The sequence below is a fragment of the Empidonax traillii genome, unplaced genomic scaffold (assembly GCF_003031625.1).
Source record: "Empidonax traillii isolate 1590-97213 ecotype Southwest subspecies unplaced genomic scaffold, ASM303162v1 scaffold155:size2260171, whole genome shotgun sequence".
In the NCBI taxonomy this organism is placed as follows: Eukaryota; Metazoa; Chordata; class Aves; order Passeriformes; family Tyrannidae; genus Empidonax; species Empidonax traillii.
The window spans coordinates 2,002,101-2,016,619 of record NW_020955348.1 but is presented as its reverse complement, the minus strand read 5'-3'; the positions used below and the strand labels follow the sequence as shown (position 1 = coordinate 2,016,619).

The 14,519-nt window shown below is 36.2% G+C and overlaps 1 protein-coding gene across 1 annotated transcript in view; it reads left to right on the top strand.

Annotated features, from left to right (window-relative positions):
• Positions 1 to 14,519, top strand: part of CACNA2D3 (calcium voltage-gated channel auxiliary subunit alpha2delta 3) — a 247,363-nt gene that overhangs the window by 210,086 nt on the left and 22,758 nt on the right. Inside the window, exons 28-30 of the mRNA XM_027884815.1 lie at positions 3,300 to 3,370; positions 10,966 to 11,041; positions 13,405 to 13,457. Coding sequence (XP_027740616.1) covers positions 3,300 to 3,370; positions 10,966 to 11,041; positions 13,405 to 13,457 — 200 coding nt within the window. The remainder of the gene's footprint in view (positions 1 to 3,299; positions 3,371 to 10,965; positions 11,042 to 13,404; positions 13,458 to 14,519) is intronic.

Sequence of the window (14,519 nt, the reverse complement as noted above, 5' to 3'; positions counted from 1 at the left end):
ACCTAATAGACAACAATGGATTTATTTTGGTGTCTGAAGACTATAGGCAGGTAAGTGAAAGATTTTTCTTCAGTCTTTTCACGTAACACATTCATCTAAAAGTACTTATTTCTTAAATAGGCCACCATCTGAAAATGGTAAGGAATCAGTAACATAAAATTAAAAAAATTCCTTCTACAAGGAATGTAAATTGTTTTTCACAGGAGCTCAATTTCTGTCTCCCATTGGGGCAGGGTCTGCTCCTAAACTCATAAATGTTCTCTTAAAGGCCTTTTTGCTGCAGAAGTGTCTGTCGTCTGTGAAATGCTTTTACCCCCAAAAAAACCCCCAGATTCTCTGTGGCATTTTTGTCACATGGAAAGGCTGGGAAGGGAGGGAGGGAGGGTTCGGGGGGGGTTGGATACAGAGCTTTTACATTCAGACTTGAGATAATGAGATTTTACAGAGCTGTTATTTGAGGAGTTTGTTTTCTGAAGTGGATTACAGACATTGAAGGATTAAAACTAAGCACTCAGCATCACAACAGAGAGGACAGGGAGCATGATTAATAAGAAGATCAATTTGCTTGTTCTTCTTGGGAAATTATTGAAAAATTAATGTATGATCACTCGATCCTGCAAACCTTATGAAGGAACCATCACCATTCTCATTAACTTTTGCCTGAAAACAGCTGGGATGGTGCTCCAATTATTCCAAAATTGTCTGAAGTTGAATTTCTTTTATGTGTTGGAATTGTGAATAGGAATATTCACACTCCTGTTTAGCCCTCAGGTGAATTAAATCTGTTATAACTGGGTTGGTTAGTGAGAAACAGCTTTTGGAAAGACCTCTGGGAAACTTGGAAGTGTCTATACAGGAGATAAAAACTCGAAGTGAATGGCAAAAAAAGAAGCTAAACTGAGCATTTTGCTTTTAAATTAAAGGCTTAAATTATTGTAACCTTAAATCTGACACTTCTGGAAGTAACAAGATAGATATATTTTTGCCTTTGAATAGCACAGAAATAATTGCCTCTTTCCTTGTGAACCCTCTCTCCCTTGCTCCATTTTGGTTGGGACTTCGAAAATTGTATTAGCACATAATAAATAAGAGAATGGCAATTTTTCTGAAACTGTTGTCCTTCCAACAGAGCATTAACTGTTAAACATACTGCACTGTGTCATGCCGTAGTCATTCTTCATGGTATGTCCTCTTGTATGTAAAACTGAGAACTGACATGGATTATTTTGTTTAAACCTATTAAATTTATTGCTTCTATCCTTTTAGAATGTCAAGCATGTTCTGAATATAATTCCAGGATGTATAAAAAAATTATAAGCTAAAAATACAGCATTGCTTAAATATTAACTGAATTATGTTTGAGGCAGGTTTTTGTCTGGGTGGGTTTTTTTTACCTTTTATCTATTAAATATATATTTTCTGTTTAGTTGAGCATGATCTAAGAAATACAGCCATTACAGAATAATCTTGATACATTTAAAACATATTTGTTTCATTATTCCCCCTTTTGTTGTTGTTACTGTTTACAGGTAAATAGTTGTGACTTGTGTAAGCGATTTGCAAGTTTATAGTTGGCTATGGCCAATAAATATTGGGAAGAAATGTTTCCTTTGGTAGTCACCTGATAGCAACCATTACATATTCCTGTGAAGGGTATAGAGTGGACAACTGTTGGGCCGGAACTAGGGCTAGAAATGGGTTATGACCTAGTTTTGTAGTTACTGTGAATCTAAGATGGACAGCAGAGTTGTGTCTATGTTTATATAACACTATTACAAGATTACAATGGTATGTGTTTATTTTTGTATGTGTGTATACAGTCTATATTGTGGATAGAGAAGGGGTAGGGAAGTGGGATGATGCCTTATCAATGATTTGCCTGTCTGGGGTTGCTTCAGCCCTGCTTTTCTATGGACTTTCAAAACATGTCCAGAACTGCTCCAAGAATCATGTTTGTGGGGCAGTGTAATTCTTCATCTGAATTGCAACTAAATCCTAATGTATTAAAAAAATAAGGATAACCTGTGTGTTACTGCTTTGGGGGAGAACTAGCACTTCCAAACAGAGCTTTTATGGAAAGAACTGTCACTGAAATGTCTTCATAAGACTGGTGCACAACTTGATAAATCAGGTTTATTACTATCTAAGGTTGTAACCAGGCATTTATGGTTTAGGGGTTTTTGACATTGACTGCCTCTCCAATAGTTAGGATAATCTTTCTTCATCAGTCAGCTAGGGTTATTGAAGCTAGTATTTTCAGTCATGTTCCTCGTGTTTCTAGGAGATTTTACATACCCATATGTTTTGGAAAATGTTCCAAGATTCCCCTGAGGAAAAAAAAAAAAGGCAATACTTGCTTTTTAGGTGGAGGAATGCCTTTTTTTAGCTAGGGCTGTAACTTTTCTGCCTGCAAACTCCCAGGTGCATACTTGAGGTCAGCTAAGTTCCTTGTAATGGAATTGAGGTTTAGTTCATACAAAACCTATGGAATCCATGCAATTTGAGAGTGTACTGCCCTTTCCCCCTCATAAATTGTGGGATTTCTCCCTTTAAACAATGAAGAGAAATGTCCAGTTCTTCTGGGAGCTGGGACTCTAAAATAAAACAGGTCTTCCCAAGGTAGAAAAAATGTTGTACATGCAAGATTTTCCACTGTCATATGAATGGCTGCAGATGACAGAGTCACTTCCATACTACATACCAAATTCATAACATGAATGTTTGTTTTCTCAATAGAGATTTATTTTTATTAGTCCACAAGTACTGAACAAGGACAAAATGAGTAATTCATCAGTCTGAGTGGTTTTAAGTATGAAATGACTCTGAAAGGAGTTAAAATTTATAGGATTGATGAAATATACTGTTCCAGCTCCTTAAACAGGTCATGCAGGAATTATAAACAACGCTTTTTAATGACTGTTTATGAAATCCTCTCACAACCTGTTTATATCTTTTCTGAGTAACATTTTAATCACAAGGGTTTGTGATCAGATTAGAGTGTTTTCTTTACAAGCTTTAGGTTTGGATGGCTTTTATTTCTGACATTAGAAGTTATATAATGTACCTCAATACATTGTTTAAGCTCTCACATCTGCTCAGGGGTAATAATGTAATCCCAACCACTTGCCCTGACTATGAAGTCCCCATCAGTTTTTATGTAGCAGTAGTCCTGGAAACCTGTCTATGTAACTGTCAAAGCCACTCTTGTCAGATCCTGGATTATGCCAGTTTAAATTGACCCCAATGTTGTTTTGTGTTTATCTACACTTTTGGTAATTTCTTGCATTTTCCCTTTACAGACTGGTTACTTTTTTGGGGAGGTTGAAGGGGCTGTGATGAACAAGTTATTAACAATGGGCTCCTTTAAGAGGTAAGATTTTTCTATCTCTTAAAATATATTTTAACAACAAAAGGAAACAAAACTAAATCGAAGTCATACAAAAAAAAGCCAAGATGGGCAGTGTGGCTGGATTCTCATTTATGTCTCTTTTCTGTATGATCTGAGTGTAACTCAATACCATGCACGTTGAATGTTGAGAGCATTGGAGTCAGCCTACAGTGAGTTTCTTTTTGAAAAAACAGACTACAATGCTAAAACTCTGTGCCTCTCCTGTTCCCACTGCACTCAAGTGGAAAAGGGACCAGGCCATATCTACTACCAAACAGTTTTAAATGGCTCTTAAACGAATCATTGATGCCACATTACCATTTTGACCTGTAAAAAGTTGGAGATTGCTCAAACTAGACAGTGCAAAATGCCCTGCTGTTAAAGGGAAAGTGTGTTCTCCCAGTAATCCATCTTCATTCACATGCTAACTTACCTCTGAACATTGTTGTGACTACTGACCTGGTCTTACTCTCATGATGACAATACAAACTAATAGTGACTTTATGTGTTGTCCTTTGAAATAAATTATGCATTCTGGGAAATTAAGAAGAAACTTTTCCCTTTAACCTGTAACTCAGCACTGGAGTATTCATGGCTTTCACGTGGTCTAAAAATGTTCCATACCCCTTTGTCCTATTACAGCACGGGAGAAGTGCTGACAATATATATTACACTTTTCCCTTTTATTTTCCTGTATGTTTCTAGTATAAAAGGACAGACACATCACTGATCCCATCACTCACTGAATGTAGCTATTACATGTGAGGGTGTATACAGAGGCTCTCAGAACAGATGGTATGTGTGCTTGCGTGGTAAACCAGCTCTCCTAAAGGCAGAAATCTTTCCGTGCTGCCTCTGTGCGTTACAGCTGAATACCACTCCCAGTAAATGACTGACCTGAAATGTGCAGATAGCATTCATGGAATCATCCTAAATCCTAGTTTTCTGAGGGTGGCAACCTTTTTGTGTTTAGCAGCACATTCTTAACATATGCTGTAGGAGGAAGTGAAGTAAAACATATTTATAGACTGGGTTGGATGATGAAAAGATCTGTTTATACAAGAGATGAAGCCATTTATTTAACGCAAAGAAAAACATACAGTCAAAACTAAAGGATAATACTTTAATTTGTCCCAATTTGTTTTGTCTTGCCCAGCAAAGCATTTCAAACAGAATATGTAGTCAATGACCGATGGTAGTGGGCACTGAGAACACAGACTGCATGGCTCGAGAGTTCCATCTCAGCTGCAGTGGGCACCTCTTTGAACTGGACCATTGGCTTCTGATTTTACTGGTCTTGAACTCCAAGGCAGTCAGAGATAATGAAGGCACAAGCTCAGTGCAACTGAGCTGTGTACTAGAGAAAATGTAAACACAATGAGCCGATTATTTAAACATAGTAAACTGACCATTGCCAATCAGTTAAAGATGGGAGAGAATCAAAGTGGTGTAATTGTGCTAAATGACCATCATGCTGTACAGCACATAGCTCTGTGCAGCAAGAAAAACATCCAAACCAGACTGTCTTTGAGCTGTGCTGGATGAGACCTTGAAAATAATTGTTCCAGCAGTCCGAAGAAGAAATCTTTACTGGCTCTCAGGTAAAAGAGCCAGATGCATTTACCATATTTTTAAGATTACTAATTTGTTTGGATGGGGTAGTGTTTTGCTATTCCAAACTTTTTTGTATATGAAATAAGAAGAAAAGAAAAAGAGTGCTTGATGCAGTGGCAAAATCTTTTACCAGTACCACTTCCCTGAGAGCACAATGTGGATATTGCATGCATTATACTTGTCATTGCTGCTCTTACCATGTAGGCAAAATCAGAGAGCAAACTCTGTTCATTAACATTTCATTCTGATAATATACACAGCCATCCTTCCTTCCAGTTTGTGTTTTACATGGCACATACTGTCCAGCAGGTGAATTGTATAATGCTGCACTTTTTGACCTGGTCTTGCTCCCTTTTTGATTAGTTCAGAAATAGAAGGTTCTGTGGTGCCTGATAACTGCACAAGTTTGCTAACCTTGGGGATGGGAGTCCTCTCTTCCTTTGGCACCAATGATATGTCAAAGGAATGGCAGTGCTGATATATGCTCCCACTTCACTGATTCCTGCCAGCTTCCAGGCTCTCCCTCCACAAAAGGAATGAAATAACCCTTTGTCCATTCTCCCAACTACCACTCATTTGGAGTGATATAGAAGTTCTTTTTAGGACTGTGTTGGAAGTGCTAAACAAAAGGGGTTTGTTTGCTGCTGACTGTGTTTCTTTTCAACCTGCAGCAGGATGAAATTCAATTTTTGTGTTCCCTGTTTATTTTTTAAAGTGAGCTTAAATACCTCCTTCCCTCCTCAATTTCTTTAAACTCAGTGCTTCTTTTGAATAATGTGTACATATGTATGTATGTATGTATATTTTCTTAGTTTATGGGTTTTATAATTAGGGAGAAAAATTATATCAGTGCCTCCACAGCAACGTGACATGCTCTATGATTTCATTTAGCAAAATTATGTTTATCTTATACCTTAAGTATAGCACACAATTAAATAATTTAAATATGATTTAAATTTATTATTAAATAAATTAGAATGTGCTTATGGAAAAGTATCTGCTTCGCATAACTTAGAAAAGTTCTTTTATAATTTCCTCGGCACTTTGTTTATACAAAAACAGTGAAAAAAAATAGAAAAATTCAACAGTTCCAAGCATGAAAATCTGAAAAACCCACATTAACATCAGGAAAATTAAGGGCTATCAAAGCAGTAAGATCCCCAAAGAAATAAACATAATAAATCTGTAAGAGAAAATTAAACATCTCTTGACTTCAAAACACTTTCACCATTTCCAGTAGGAGGAAAATGAAGCAATTCTCTAAGACAAATATGGAAGCAGCATCATTTCCTTTTGCAGTTCTCTTTCCACCAGACATCCTCTTGGCCTCTGAAGAAGAATCCATGCTTTGCTATTTAATTCTGTTGTCAGGATACATGAATGAAATGGCATACCCCTGAAATCCAGCTTTCCTGGATGCCAAGGCTCACTCAGTTAAGTTCTTGTTGCTTTGAGAGCTTCTCTTGTTTCTCAGCTTTTCTTGCTCTGTTCCTTTCTCTTTCCTCACATGCTTCTTAGTGAGGAACATGCATCCTGTCTGTGCCCTTGGGCATGATGCTGTCCAGATCCTTCTCCTGTGCTCTCCAAATGCTTGCACATAGAGGCAGACTTTCATCTCCTTGTCTTGATTTGCTTTATAAGCAAAATACAGTACTGGTTTTGCCTCAAGGTTATGAGTATTAAAAAAAAAAAAAAAAAAAATCACAATTTTTCACGAAGCTACTTGTAAGAAGGAGAACATTCTCAAAGCCAAGTCCCAAGAACAGTAAGTAGTTGCTCACCAGTGGACCCCAGCTTCCACTGAGGCAGCACAACTTCCAACTGAAGGATGTTTTTACTGTTTTTTAGGCCACTCTTTCTTATTTAAGCATTTGTTTTATTAAGATGTGCTTAAATTTTTGGTGAAGATGGATAATGGTGAAATGGATAATCGCATTTAAAATGTGTGTTTATGTGGATTTATACAGTCATCAATTTGGCCTTCTATTAGTTGGGCAACATTTCTTTGTGTAGATGTATACTTTGGAGAAGATCAGTGACAGACTACAGGGACTATCCAAATTAGAGTTATGGGATTTGCTACTGGATAAGTGCAACTGTGATGTAGTGGTTCTGCAGTGTGCTTTATTATTCTTACACAGTATACAAAACCCACCAAATCTTCAACAAAACATTTGAAATGTTATGCACTGAAGGTCTTTCAGCTCTTACAATTGTCAGTGATGGTATTTTACATTAGTAAATCCATAGGTGTGCTGAAAATCTAGCTCAAAACAATAGAGTACATCTGTTAGTATATCCTGTGCTGCTGGTAGGTCTTGGAAGTTTAATTTTCTTGAACCAGATTTGTACTCAACTGCAAGTACATAGCAAAGTAGGGGACTGGAATTTACTGTGTCAGGTATTGGACAATAAAAGGGTTTTCCCTAAAATGTATTTGGCCCATGAAGTTACATAAAACAGTGATGCACATTTAGGTTTTGGTTAGTTAAAGATGATGGTTCATTGTGTTTGTCCTACAAATTATGTTAAAAACAGTTGCTCTGTGGATGTCAGGGGTGGAAATTGACAGTATGGTGACGTCAGACAGGCTCAGGTATGTCATGTGGTACAAGAGCAAAGCTCCCCTTGAGGTGCTGTAACACAGGACATGGACTTGGGCATCTAAATGGACCGGCTATAGTGAGTTGAACAGGATATGGTTAGTTGCAAATAGTTCTTTAAAACTGAAATACAATCAGCTCAGAAAGGGTGATCAGGAAGCCTTTCTTTCTGCAACACTGGGTTAAGTCTGTCAGAGTGAGAAGAAAGCCTATTTTCTAAAATCTCAGAAAGACATTAGCAGTAAAATAACATTCTGGAAATGTTAAAAGACACTGCAATGTCTTAGGCCACTACTTTGACCACAAATACTGCAGTAGCTTTTATAAGGAATAGTGCTGGAAAACTTTTACTTTCCTATTACATTTATAAGAATAAAACCAAAACAACTGGATTTGAATTTGTGAATGACTTGGAACCCAAATATACTGAACTTTAATACCATTCATAGAGAATCGAGAATTGGTTCAATATGTTGCAGTATTCAGATTGCAACGTGGTTATGGGATTCATCCACTGATCTGTGAATTGTGTTACAAAATTCCCATTTGTTTCTAGCATAAAACAGTCAGGTCTTTTAATATCATTTCACAGTAAGAGTTTCACTGATTTATTTTGCACATTCTATGTTATAGTTGTTTGATTCATCTTTAGAAACTTTGAGGTAGCTGTTGCACCTGCCCTCTTTGAAAGTTACTAAGATGGGAATACATTGTTCTAGAACAAAAACTCATTCCAGGCTTTTGTTCAGAAATCTGTCTGCCATGTACCTTTTTAAGAGTTTGCTCCTTTTTTTTTTTTTTTTCTCTCTCTGGGCACATTATCTGTTCTCTCTCATTTGTTCCTGAAGCAGAATCTTCACACTGGAAACACCTTCAAATATATTTACTCAAACTAAACTCATCTAACTAAAACTAATATCATTCACAGGTGATATTCAAGCCTTTCCAAATAACAATTCTTTAGTATTTCACAATCTTAGATTGTCATATACTCCCTAAAATACAATAAGACAATCTACAAAACATATAATCTAACATTTTGGGGTACAGTATTAATTATATTTCCAATTATTTGTGTGAGTACATATTTCAGTCTTTTAAAAACTTTTTATCTTTGAGCATCTAAAGAAATTATTACATCTATTAGAATGTAATAATTACATAAGAAATGTAATACAAGTATAAATACTGGTGGGGGAAAGGCTTTTATCAATATTTAAAGTTAAGTTCAAATTATAATAGATGTTTCACATGGCACATTATAATAATATTTGATTAACACTGCTTAGCAGAATAATGAAATCCACAAATTGACCAAACAACTCTGGTGTATGAGACTGACACTTGAGACATTGATTATACTTGCAAAAATGAAACAGTCATCAAATTTAATTGATATATTGCAAATACTTTTACAATGAATGCACACAAATCAATGCCTTCTATTTGTAATACTAGATATTCAATGAGGCAGAATGGGACCATTTCATCCGTACAGAATTTCTTGACTACTCTGCAGAGAGCACATTGACATCTGTAGAACTGCCCTTGCCTGTGCACTTATCACTTACCACCATCACTAGGTGGTCCAAAGGGACATGCAGTACAGTCCTTGGAGCTAGAGGAACAAAATACTCGAGCCAGCCAAGGCTGGAAAGGCTGAGCTGTAGAGATTTACTGGATTCTGACCATGGTTAAAGAGGGAAAAAAATTAAGGAAAATAAAAAAAAAAACTAGGGAAAGTGGTGTATTACTGCATGCCACACAGGCAGCACAGCTTACACCATGTACTGCTCTGTTTGTCTTGGCAGATCTGTGTGCGCGGATCTGGCTGTGGGCGTGATTCTGCCAAAGATGGTCAGTGTTCAACTTACACCCATGTTTAGGTCTCTAGTTATGCGTTTGTCTACCATGTGCCTCTCTCTGCCAGTCCACAAAACAATGGCTTCCTAGGCATTTCTATTCTCGGTATAAGAGAAAATGAATAATGTAAGCACTATGACCATGTACTAAATGTTTAGTTGAAGCTGCGAGACCCAACATATGAGATATTTTACCTGTAAGCCAAAAAGAAAATATAGACAAAATAAAGAAGGTTTAAGTAATGGTTGCTGTCACAAAATCAGATCACAAAAAAACCCCCAAACCAAGCAACGGTTTCTGCCACAATGGAATACATTTTATTGGTACAGGTTGCAATGTTTCATGGCATGCAGTGCAGAATACCTCATGGTGATGCTGATTGCATTTCATGACCTGGTTTTGGCAGCTTCTGGGACATCCTTTCCATGGCTGAATTTGTGTGCTCTCCTTTCCTCTTCACTTAGAAGCAAAGCACACATTGCAAAACATTGAAGTCCCACCTCATACATCTATTAACCATCTCTGTCCAGTTGCGTTCCTTTGTCCCTCTGATGATGCAAAAGTCAAATGGATATGTTCAAATAACACTAGTGACTTTTATATATTTACACTTGTTGCAAATTACCAGCTAAAGATTCTTTACATCTGCTTATAGATGCTAAGTGCTTTTTTATGTGGATGGATATAGTTAATTGATTGTTCTATGGACAGACAGATTTAGAGAAGTAATCACAATAATTCCATATACTAGCTCTGAGTTCTGGATTTTACATTTAGATCTGTGAAGTGTTTCAATGATGAGTCAAATTGCAAGCATAAATAAATTTCCCTATATTTACTATGCATCTGAGGAGGCTTCTAGCATATGTTGATTACAACAGGTACTTGACATGGAATATTTTGCCCTTATGAAAAGAAGCAAAGGTACACCCATCCTGCTTCAATTATCTGTACCATGAATGCACTGACATTCCACCTCACCCTCCTTCAGAATCGATGACATTTCACAAATTAACTGTGCACTGAGATGCTGTAACTGTACAAGTGCCTTTTTGCTTTTACTGGAGTTCCAAGTGTGGTCTGTGGTGAGCAGCCCCTCAAATGCATAGGCTCTTTCACTCTCTGGGGCTAAATGTGCTGATCTTAGTCCAGAACCAATTGTTTAAGCATTGTGTTGAATGTGTATTATCCTCCTTCTCTTCACATTGTTTATACCATTGTGTGTTACACTGTATGTGTATCTTCCCTGGTTTCTTCCAGTTCTGCTTTTGCTTTGTTTTGTAGTCTGATAAAACCCTTACAAAGTTTTCACAGAATTTCTTATCTTTATGCTCCTTTGTGTAACCTGTATTTTAATGATCCCATTCCCTCTTTCCCCTGCTACTGTTACAATTTTTATTTTCCTTTCCACTCCGTGAGCAGACTGCTCCATATCATCATTTTTATCCCACCGAGTTTTCTTCTTTTAGTCAAGCAGTTTTCTGTTCTTCTCTGTAGAATTACACTTTATGACTACCAAGCCATGTGTAGAACAAACAAAGAGAGTAGCGACAGTGCCCATAGCTTGCTGGATGTAAGTATAGCACATTTTCTGAGCATCTTTCCATGCAGCCATCAAAGAAAATTGTTGCAAATATCTCATGGCCATTACAAGCCCCTTATTTTGATTTGGAATGCTTACAGCTCTTGGGTTTATCCAAGTGCTTTCAAGGGATGGTTCATTATAAACAAATGCAAAGTGTTAAGCATTTTCGAGTTCAAATACTCACACAATCATTTTAATGCTGGGCCATAATTTCTGAGGTTCTGTCAGGAGGTTCTTTACACCATATGAATCTACCTTCTTAGGAATTTGTGAATTTTTCAGTAGATGGTGCTTTGTCTGGGGGACTGGAATCGCATATGCCTTTCCTGTATGTAAACAAGGAGTTCAAATTAAAAACTGAGGGTTTTTTTTTTTTTATATGAAAGGATTGGTTCATTGGAAAGTCATGCAAATCAGTGGTTTTAACATTTTTTTCTTCCTTAGTATTTAAAAATGTTTTTTAAAGTAAAATTTCAGTGCTTTTAAACCTTTGTCTTGCAATCTGGATACAAACCCTGACCCTCTGCAAGGCCTGATTAGAATCAAGCTGAGTCTTGCAAGGGCAACACTTCCTTGTTGCTAAATCCTATATCTAGGTTATAACCCCAAGGGTATTCTATAATCATGCATCCGTCTCACTGATTGCTGTAATAATCTATCAGGGCAGAAGCAAAATATTTTACTAGTCTGGAAAAGTTATCTAATAGTATTTTTAAATGCACAGGGATATAGCTAGAAAAAGATAAGCCTATGCATAGTTAAACTGTTGAATAAATATCAAATTCTGGCAACCTCCAAATAAATATACATATAGATGCTATTGTTTAAAAACTGCATTTTGGGGTGTTTTCATTTACATGTTTATATGATTCTGTTTTCTAAATACCTGCAAATTTGGACTTTATCAGTATTTTAATCATCAAAGTCTGAATCTGAAAAAAAAGACCCTCTTGACATAATAATAAATCCTGCACAGTGCCATGAGACCTAAATTATCAGTGAATAGAACGTGATGCTGTGAAGCACATTTGCATGAAATATCCTAAAACGTACTACAACTCTTAGCAAAATCCTTCCATCCTAAGGCTCGGGGCTTCAGCTCAGTTTGCATGAGCACTCAGCAAACTGAAGTATTTATCTCTTAAAAGTGGGCTCTAACTAAATATGTATTGCTCATAAGTAATAATGAGTATATTGTTTTATATTAAATCATTTGGCATTATGAAAACAAAAGTATACAGCAAAGTTAGTTACTTGGGCATGAAATGTCAGGTTTTCTGATTTGAAGTAAAAATAAATAAGATGTCCCATAGGGCTAAAATTGTGGGAGGTTTTCAAGGAAAGTCTTGCAACTCCTCATCTTTTTCTATAAGACAGTGTGAAAATCTTTCCTGTCTCAGGCATTTTAAGTTCTGCTGGGCCTCTTATGAGACACAAGTTTGTTGCTCTGTGAGTTCTCAACCCTTCATGGAAACACTCTCTGTGGCCCTTGAAAATTTTAAGTGGTCTGTTAGTGCTCACCAAAACAGCACTGCTTCAGAGAGTGCTGGCTCAGGACGGTTAAGAATTACTTTAGATATCTGAGTAGTTCTGTTAATATGACTTTGTATGTGCCAAAATGCTCTGTTGATATCTAAAAGAGTCTGCAGAACTTTATTCAACTAGGACACCCTAATAGGGATGAGGGAGACAAGGAAAGATTCCTCTCCAAATTTCTGGAAACGGACTTTTCACAAAAGATTAATCTTGTTAATATTCTTTTCAAAAATGAAGCATTCAAAATGTTTTAGAAGTACTGTAAACACAGGATTTTCAATGGATTTATTCTATTTTTCATGATCCAGAAAAACAGAGGAAGGAAGCAAAAACCTACTTAGAGTGTTTGCAATTGGGCCTTCCATATGACACAGATTATCATTTAGGTAAAGTCAAGCTTCAGAAACTATTCCTAACCTAATTGGGCTGAGGTATTCAATAGAGATTTACACTACAGAGAGGAAAGCCTGTGAATTGCAGCCCAAGAAAAGCTTATATTATCTACCCGAGCTGTTCCCTCAGCAATAGCCAGGGAAATAGGAACCCCTAGAGGTTAAAGATTTAAGAATCATTTGCAAAAACCTCCCTTTCCCCCTCTGATAATCTGAGTATATGATCAGCTGTGAGAAAAAGGAAATTTCATTACTATACATTTTAATAATAAATATAATGTTTCTTCTTCATAAGAAAAAGGGGTTTTTCTCATGTTCTCATGCATTTGAATATCCATAATATTGTTTTTTACATGAAGAATTCAGTTAAGATATAAATGCTAGTTGTTTTGCCATTTTATTAAATGAGTTGCTTCTCTTCAGCCTTATAATGCCTTCTTTGCTGCAGTAAAATGGATTATGACTGAACTTGTCTTGTAAGTAGATTTTATCAAGAACTTAATGAATATTTGTATGGATTACTGAATATTTGCACTTTTGACATACATTTTACATACATTGTGCTTTTTTTATTATACAACTTCAAGTGTAGTAATGTTCGTCAGAGTTATTTTTCCAATTTTGAATTCTGAAAATCTGATACAATTTTGGCTATATAAATGCACAGTTTCACTTTTATTGCATGGTCTTCGCTTATATCTGCATGTCTTTGCTTAGCAGATCACAATATACAGCCCAAATTTAGTTATGTGGTTACTGTTAAATTTTAGATAAATGGCTGGCTATCTGTGATGCTGCTTGGGTGGGCTGTTGTCAGTAGAGAAACCTCTTTACACTGACTCACTGTATTGTTTGTCACTTCATAAAATTCTGTAAGATGAACTTTTGACAGTACATGCCAGATAAGGTGCTCTCTCGATGTTGCTGAATTGTTTTATCTCTGCTAATTCTTGTAACATTCCCAGCTAATTCATAATGATCATTACCTTTAAGAGAGGATGCCTAAAAAATAACAAAGGAATATTACATGGCGAGGAGGAAGCCTTAAAATGTGTCGTGTTTTTAACATACATGATTTGTTATCATTCTTATCAAAAAGCAGAGCTATAGTTCTGAGTGAATTTTATCTTTATTGAAATAGAACTGGTTTTTTTCTTGTAGTCATTTTCTTTAATTGTAAATTGTATAAGCTTTCATTAAAGTTCAGAAAAAGAGTTGAAGAGATTTAACTAAGTGGCTACTGCCAGAGGGCAGAGATTGATCTTAAATGCAGCTTTCAAAGTAAATAGAAGGGAAAAAATTGTGTTAAAATGAGACTGATGCTTCATATGACAGGTTCAAAAATTTCAAGACACTTTCTGTGCTTATAAGTCTTGTACATTCACGGGCATATGATGAACTCAATGTTGGTTTTACGTTCTTTACACTTAAAATAACTGATTGACACTTCTCTGTCCATTCTTCCAAGTAAATCATAGTATATTTAAGTGGGAAAATGCCTTCTTTACAATTTAGTTAGAATTGATTAGACAGTGGTT